General features: G+C 45.3%; 1 protein-coding gene across 1 annotated transcript; it reads left to right on the plus strand.

Annotated features, from left to right (window-relative positions):
- Nucleotides 1-528: 528 nt before the first annotated feature.
- On the plus strand, nucleotides 529-7,084 carry LOC136611066 (E3 ubiquitin/ISG15 ligase TRIM25-like). Its single transcript, XM_066590312.1, has one exon. It carries the CDS (start codon nucleotides 541-543, stop codon nucleotides 2,188-2,190), a length of 1,650 nt encoding a protein of 549 aa, XP_066446409.1. The 5' UTR covers nucleotides 529-540; the 3' UTR covers nucleotides 2,191-7,084.
- Nucleotides 7,085-8,515: the final 1,431 nt, after the last annotated feature.

The following is an 8,515-nucleotide window of genomic DNA, read 5'->3' on the forward strand; positions in this document are numbered from 1 at the left end:
ATTGATCCAGGTCCTCCTGCTGCTGCCTGGAGCTCCGCCGTGCGTCCTGCAGTTCTCGTTCACACACAGAAGATCACTTCTTGGTTATGGGATTCATAAATCCCACCTCCAGGAAGTGATGGCTGCTATTGGTTCTCGAGCACTGCTCAGCCAATCCATGCAGCGCTCGATGAACTAATGCGATGGCTGTGATTGGTTCGCGTTGTGGAGGCAGAATTTATGAATTGGCCAATCAATGCCACGGCTCAGCGTGTCGTAGGTCTAGAGAGCAGCGGGAGGGACCTGAACTGAGCCTGGTAGGTAAGTATAATAAGACATTCCCCAAAAATAAGACCCGATGCCTGTTTTGTGACAAAAATTTATATAAGACAGGGTCTTATTTTCAGGAAAACATTGTATCATTATGACAACTGTCCATTAACAGGTTAATAGTGATCTTGTGCCGTGCAGCCCCGCCCTGTAGTCAACAGAAGAAAACTTGCTCATAGGTCTATGAGGGTCAGGAAGTAGTAGTTTCGTTTCTCTCTTCCTCTGTCAGCCATGGCGTCTGCTGCTGTGAGAGACGAGCTGCTCTGCTCCATCTGTCTGAGCACTTATACAGATCCTGTAATGCTGAGATGTGGACACAACTTCTGCCGGGTCTGTATTCATCGTGTGCTGGATACACAGGACGAGGCTGGAGTTTATTCCTGTCCTGAATGCAGAGAGGAGTCTCAGGAGCGGCCGGCACTGATGAGATGCTTAGCTCTGTGTAACATCGTGGAGAACCTCCTGATTACTCCTCCGACACAGACGGAAGCCGGGATCTTCTGCACTTACTGTGTGGACTCTCCTGTACCGGCTGCTAAATCCTGTCTGCTGTGTGAAGCTTCTCTGTGCGAGAAACACCTGAGAGTTCACAGCAAGTCAGCAGAACACGTCTTATGTGAGCCCAGCGCCAACCTGGGGAGCAGGAAATGTTCTGTCCATAAGAAGATCCTGGAATATTACTGCACTGAGGACGCCGCTTGTATCTGTGTGTCCTGCAGTTTGGCCGGAGAACATCGGGGTCATCGGGTGGAGATGCTGGACGAGGCCTCTGAGAAGAAGAAGGAGAGACTGAGAAATGTTCTCCAGAAACTGATCACAAGGAGGGAGCAGACTGAGGAAAGAGTCCGGAGTCTGGAGGAGTGCAGGAGGAAAGCTCAAGAAAAAGCATCTGGAGAAGCTGAGAGAGTCACTGCCCTGTGTAGAGACATCAGGAGACAGCTGGACGATGTGGAGAAGAGGGTCCTGAGCGAGATCTCCAGGCAGGAAAAGGAAGAGTCATTCTCACTTTCTGTTCTCATCCAGAAGCTGGAAATACAGAAGGACGAGCTGTCCAGGAAGATGAGACACATGGAGGAGCTGTGTAACATGACTGATCCACTGACTGTCTTACAGGAACCAGACACCGGGGACTTGTGTGATCCTGAAGACACGGGGGGACATGATGCAGGTGATGGGGACACGGGGGGACATGATGGAGGTGATGGGGACACGGGGGGACATGGTGAACCGCTTCATGATGTAGATGGTCCGGATGTGGCTGTGATCTCAGACACATTACACACATTAGATGACATAATAAGAGATATAAGGAGGGGGATCTATGTGGAGGGTCCTGTAGACATATTACTGGATGTAAGCACAGCTGCTAATAATATCCATATATCAGATGACCTGAAAACTGCAACCGGGACACAAGAGAACCAGAACCATCCAGAAACAGCAGAGAGATTCCAGTATAATCAGGTGATGAGCAGGAGGGGATTCTCCTCAGGACGATATTACTGGGATGTGGAGGGCAGTAGATCAGGGGGGTGGAGGGTGGGGATGTGTTACCCCAGTATAGACAGGAGGGGGCAGCAGTCATACATTGGCTATAATAACAAGTCCTGGAGTTTGTGGAGGGGTAATAATCAGTACTCAGTGAGACATGACAGTAAAGTGATCCGGTTACCTCACATTATATCCAGTAATAGAGTCAGGATCTGTCTGGATTATGAGGCCGGGCGGCTGTCGTTTTATGAGCTGTGTGACCCCATCAGACACTTACACACCTTCACTGCCTCCTTCACCGAGCCGCTTCATGCTGTATTACGTGTATATGATGGTTCAATAACGATATTGGGAGAAGCAACAACTGGGAGAAACCATAATAGAAACTGACCAGAGACAGGACTGAAAGACAACCTGATTGGTAGATCAAACAGCCAATGGGATGAATGAGGTGGGGCTGCAGGTGATTATAACCAAAGCCAGGCCCACTTGACCATTTTCCCGGAGTAGGGGACTGCGTATCCCTGCGTATTGTCATGTTCTTACACGGTTATGCCTGCACATGTACACGTATTTTACGCACGCTGTCCTGCGCCGGCTGGCTGGTTTCTTCTTTTTTTCACTTTCCTTCTCCTGTCTCCTGGCAACATAAAACCGCCATACATATGGAATGTAATTGTGTAAGCGCTGTGTTGTGAACGCACCCATAGAGAACAATAGGGCTGTTATGTGCATTATATGCGGTAAAATAGAACATGCTGCGCTCTTTATTACGCACATAACATACGCAATAAAATACAGGCAAGCGTGAGCGGAACAGTGAGAGCAATGTCCTTTCATTGACACCTTTTGCGCGTATTATATGCGTGCGCTGTTAGTGCGATGGAATGCTACAGCTATATTCTTGTGCTCCGAATCCAGCGGGGTTCAGTTCGAGCTGCTTGAAGGATCATAGACTCGGTCACACAGCATTCTGCGTAATCAGCTGATTCTCCCTTTATTAGAAAAAAATAGAAATATTTATACGTTTTTTTAGACTCAGACATTGAAAACGAGCCGAACAACAGCCCTTATTTATAGAGAGCGAAGGGCAGGATGGCGCAGGAGAGACCATTGGGACTTCTCTCACAGTACATTGTGTGTGTTATACCCAATGCACATATGTTGGTGCCCGGCCTATCTGACCGCTGTCCTTATGACTAGATCACATGTGGGGGATCCGCTGTGATTGTATTCTGGGTGTGATCCCTGTGTCTCCTTATGGATAATCCTCCGTGTGTCATTGCTGTTTATCCCAATGATGTCTGATCTACTACATCACATGAACCAGCAGTCCTATATTACCAGGATTGTCCCCCAAAAGAGAGCGCTAAGTGGGTGAAGTCCATGAAAATCTGCATAAAGGTGGCATCCTGGTATGTTTGTGGGGCTCCTGGGTAGATCCGGTCGGGTTCAAGACTGGGTTCACACGGGACTGAAATCTCGCGGAATGACCGCACGGAAATACTGCGAGATTTCTGCGAGAGAAATGCAGCTTTAAACCCATGGCCTTTCGTCGCGGGTTTAGGAGCGGCTTCACCGCCTGCATTCCGCTGCGGCCATCTCTCCATAGAGAGGAGAGAATCCACTGCGGAAGCGGGGAAATAATTGATATGCCACGTCTTTGAGTTCCGTGTGGCTTGTCAATCTCAGTGCGGCTCGGTCGCAGCGTATGGATGAGATTTTTGTAAATCTCCTGCACTTTGCTGGCTAATCCCAGGATTAAAGTCGCAGGCGGAATTTCTGTGCAGAAAGTCTGCACGGAAATTTTGCAGCAATTGCGCCCCGTGTGAACGCAGCCTAAGTGTTGTGAATGACGCTTCATTAGGGTTAAATGCAAATAACGCTCCACATACACGGAGATCGCTGTGCGCAGCTCGTCCGTGGAGCCGTCCTACGGATGAGCGTCTGTAGAGCGCCGGACACTTCCTGTGTAGCACCCGGCCCTGGGATCTTGTCTTATGGACACATCAGATGTATTTATTATGGTGACATTCTACCCAAAGGGGAACGCTGAAGTCACGCAGATGATTTACCGCAGTCTTACTGCTTATCACATGTAAGGTCTTGTGACTGTGGACCCCGATCCCTACTGAATTACATCATCCCAGATGTTCGCAGCCGCCTTTATAGGGACCCGTCACCAGCTCCATAAACTACATTATTGGGCTCAAAGGTGAGAGAACGAGGCACATGGTGAGTGTCAAACACAACTTCCCGGACTCCCCGTTCTCTCACCTTCGAGCCCCATAATGTAGTTTATAAGGCTGACAGGTGGTGAGCGGTTCCCTTTAACCCGACTGTGGGGGCAGATCAAGAAAGCCAGAATATTACCGCAGATCCATCCCCTTTAGATCGCTGCCGGCCCGTCATACCAGGAGACTTAGTGTAACTTTACTTCCTAGCAATCGGTGGGATCTCAGCAGTTGTACCTCCAGCCATCCAAACTTTTGACATGTCCTTATGTAAGGTGACCAGATTTTTCCAGGGTCAATGCGGGACAGGGGTGTGGTCAGGGGCGGGGCTTATCACAACGTATGATTTTACCTCCATCGTTATAAAATGTACATGGCCGGTTCAAAAAAAGAGACAGGGAGCGAAGTCCGCAGCATTTCTGCACCAAAAACCAGTCAAAATCTGTGCCATTTGTGTGGATTTTGACTGGAAATCAGCTGGACATACGCAGCGGCGCTCCCCCTCACCTCCTATATAGGCTTCCCAACGATCCTCTCAGCACTGCTGCTAGTGGGCGGAAGTGTGTGTGCAGCAGCGCCTCCTGCCCTCTGCTCTAGCGGAACCAAAAAGGAGAGTTTAGGGGAGGAGGATCCCAGATGGACACACTGCTATCGGTATGTGTATCAGGCTGCGGCGCTGCAGAGTGATTACCGGGCAGGGAGCTGCGGCACCTCGCCCGGTAATCACTTTAAACCCTTGAGTGGTGGGTTTCTTACTCCCCTGTCAGACCCACCAGGGCAGGTTTTTTAAATGGTCTAATCACTTAATTTCACCTAATTTCCCAGTCGCGTTCCAAGAGCCATAACTTTTTCATTTCTCCACTGACATGGCCGTATGAGGGCTTGTTTTTTGCGGGACAAGTTGTACTTTTTGATGGCATCATTTTTGGGTATAAATAATGTATTGCATAACTTTTGTAAAAAAATTTGTAGGAAGATTGGGGGAAAAAAAGGAATTCTGCCATTTGTTTTTTGGATTTCATTTTTACAGCGTTCAGCGTGCGGAATAAATAGTGTGATAACGTTATTCTCCTGGCGATACCGAGTTTATACAGTTGTATTATGTTTTGCTATTCCAAGAGCCGTATTAATTATTTTTTTCCATTGCCAGAGCCCCAGAAGGCCGTGTTTTTTGCAGGATGAACTCCAGTCTTCAATTATCTAATTTTTAGGAACTTGTAAACTTTGGATCAGTTTTTATTCCATTTTTTCTAGGGGCAAGATTAACAAAATCTGTAATTCTGGCATGTTTTTTATCTTTATTTTTTACTGCATTCTCTGAGCAGTATAAATAATATATTAGAGTCATTCTACAGGCCGGTACAATTATGCCAATACCAAATTGCAATGCTTTTTTTTATTTTGCAACTTTTTCACAAAAAAAAAAGAAAAGTAATAAAAGTTTAAATCATAAAAGAAAAATACATATTTAGTATCGCTGCGTCCATAAAAGTCCGATCTATCAAAGTACTGCGTTATTTTCCCCGCATGGTGAACGTAGTCCGAAAAAAAAAAAATAAAGAACGCCACAAATGCGCTTTTCCATTCACCCTGTCTCCCAGAAAGAATGCAATAAAAAGCGATCAAAAAGTTGTATGTATTCTGAATTAGTACTATCGGAAACTACAGAACATCCTGCAAAAAATGAGCCCTTGCTCAACTACGTCGACGGAAAAATAAAAAGGTTGTTGTGTGCAGAAAATGCAGCAGAAAATAATTTTAAAAAAATTAAATGAAAAACTGTACAAGTTTGGTATCGCAGTAATCGTACCGACCCATAGAATAAAGTTAGGTCATTTTTGTTGCAGTTTGTGTGTCATAGAAAAAAGACGCACTGAAAAATGGCAGAATATCATTTTTCTTTCATTTTACTCCACTTAGAATTTTGTAAAAGTTTTTCAGTACATTAAATAGCACCATTGAAAAATACAAGTCGTCCCGCAAAAAATAAGCCCTCATTCAGCGATGTCTATGAATAAATAAAGGAGTTATGATTTTTTAAACGGGGGAACAGCCAAGCACCAGCTCTCCCTGCCACAGAGACCTTCGGCTGTCTTCTGACAAGCCGATGGTCTCTATGGCAACCTGTAAACAAAGCAGTGCAGGACTTTGAAAATAGAAGCAGGAGATTGCCGGCTGATCGGCAATATCTTCCAGCTTCTGTTTTTCAAAGTCCTGCACTGCTCTGTGTGGGTCTGTGCAGGCAGAGCACACTGCCACAGCTTATGGCAGTGTGCTCTGCAGCTCCCATAGTGAAACATAGCCCGGAAATCTTCTGGGCTATATTGCTATGGGCAGTGGATGGTGACTAGACGTCACCAGAGAGCGGGACAAATGTCCCGAAAGTGGGACAAATGCCTGTCCCACTGGGGTCCCGGTGGAAGTCAGGACACAGGGTCCCAAAGTGAGTCTGTCCCACCTAAATCAGGATATATGGTCACCTTACCTTATGGTATGTTAAAAGCTTTTAGAAAGCTCAGTCACACGTTAACCTTTACTATTATCTAAGTATTTTTCGATATTAGGGCAATAAATATATTACTAATCAGAATGTCAGTGAATAGAACCCATTCTGTGAATTACCCGTAATCCGGTGTCTGATAATCCAGAGATTCTGATAATCCGGCCCTTGTTTCCAGCACAGGACCAGAAGACGGAGCATTATGTGACAGCAGCAGATTATGTATGAGCATTTCATCTTCCTTCAGCTTCTCTGCCAGAAAGTTTTATAAAGTTTTTTGCCAGTTCAGTAACTCAGAACATCTGATAATCCGGCATCAGAGCCTGTTAATGTCGGACTAAGGAAATGTAATTCTATGTATTACTTTAATCTTCAGCAGTTTGGGTTTTAGGTTAATTTCCGCTTGTTTCTTGCTTACTATTGTTATAATGACCCAATCACATGAAATGCGCCTTGTTTTTCCCCCAGTTTGCATTATTTTGGGGTCACCAGATCTGTGTAGGTAACTGCTGGGCATTGTAAGGGTTAATAAAGATGTATCTGCATATAACTGATGGGCGCCGGTGTCTTTACTTCAGTTTTTACCTCACTGTCACATTTAGTATTTCCTTCTTCCCCCGCTCTGACTTTATATGGTGGTCCGGTGACCCCCCAGCCTTGCTGAGGCATCTTGAGTTCATTGATGGATGTTCATGCAGTTCTCACCTCAGGAATGGCGCCCCACTGAGCATGTTTTGGTAAACACATAGGGGGGTATTTACAGAAGCTTTTACACCAGAATTATGGCATAAGGCCTCCTTCACACAGGCGGGTTTGCATCGCAGAATCCGGAGTGGGATTCCAGCCCATAGCATGCTATGGCAATCCGCGATTTCCTGCCCATGAGCGGAAATCGATTTTCTACTCACGGGTGAAAAAAATTGCAGCATGCTGCGATTTTGTGCGGGATACGCACGTTTGGCTTCAGTTTAAGGCAATACAAGCGGTCTGTCCCGCGGCCCTTCACAGTGAGCCCTGCAGAAGTATCGAGGGATACGCTTCACTGCAGAGCTCTGGCGGTTTCTGCGCATGTATGAGGGAGCGCCACCCGGCACATCCGCAGCGCTGTACAGAAGCCACCGGACAAGAGCGCAGGGGTCACCAGCCGGGTGCCGGGTCGAACTCCGCTGGGGAAAATCTGTGTGAAGGTGGCCTAAATAAATGTCAATTTTTGTGCAAGTCACAAAAAGACTTGCACAGCATCCTTGCAAAAACACATATACATAGCATGATCACATGACATACAACAAGATACATTTTTCAGACATAACACAGACATTAACCCATTCAGTGCTGCAGATGTGCAATACACATCAAATTAACACACATAGAAGACACTAACAAGGCAAAAGCATTCATACTTATGGAGGGGCCCCGCTAGCTCTGGGCCCCTACAATAGCGCTACAGAATAAGTTAGTGCTATACAAATAACAAGTCTCTTCCCCTAGTAATGATGGATAATGAGGAAGTAGTATGCAATCTAGTACTAATGATGAGGATGTAGTATATAGTATAGTAGTAATGATGGATGATGTGGATGTAGTATATAATATAGTAGTAATGATGGATGATGAGGATGTAGTATATAATATAGTAGTAATGATGGATGATGAGGATGTAGTATATAATATAGTAGTAATGATGGATGATGAGGATGTAGTATATAGTATAGTAGTAATGATGGATGATGAGGATGTAGTATATAATATAGTAGTAATGATGGATGATGAGGATGTAGTATATAATATAGTAGTAATGATGGATGATGTGGATGTAGTATATAATATAGTAGTAATGATGGATGATGAGGATGTAGTATATAATATCATAGTAATGATGGATGATGAGGATGTAGTATATAATATAGTACTAATGATGAGGATGTAGTATATAATATAGTAGTAATGATGGATGATGAGGTTGTAGTATGCAATATAGTAC

Source organism: Eleutherodactylus coqui, chromosome 2 (genome assembly GCF_035609145.1).
Source record: "Eleutherodactylus coqui strain aEleCoq1 chromosome 2, aEleCoq1.hap1, whole genome shotgun sequence".
Classification (NCBI taxonomy): domain Eukaryota; kingdom Metazoa; phylum Chordata; class Amphibia; order Anura; family Eleutherodactylidae; genus Eleutherodactylus; species Eleutherodactylus coqui.

What these genes read in the sequence shown, in the direction of transcription:
- LOC136611066 (XM_066590312.1), top strand. Translation starts at nt 541, where the DNA reads ATGGCGTCTGCTGCTGTGAGAGACGAGCTGCTCTGCTCCATCTGTCTG.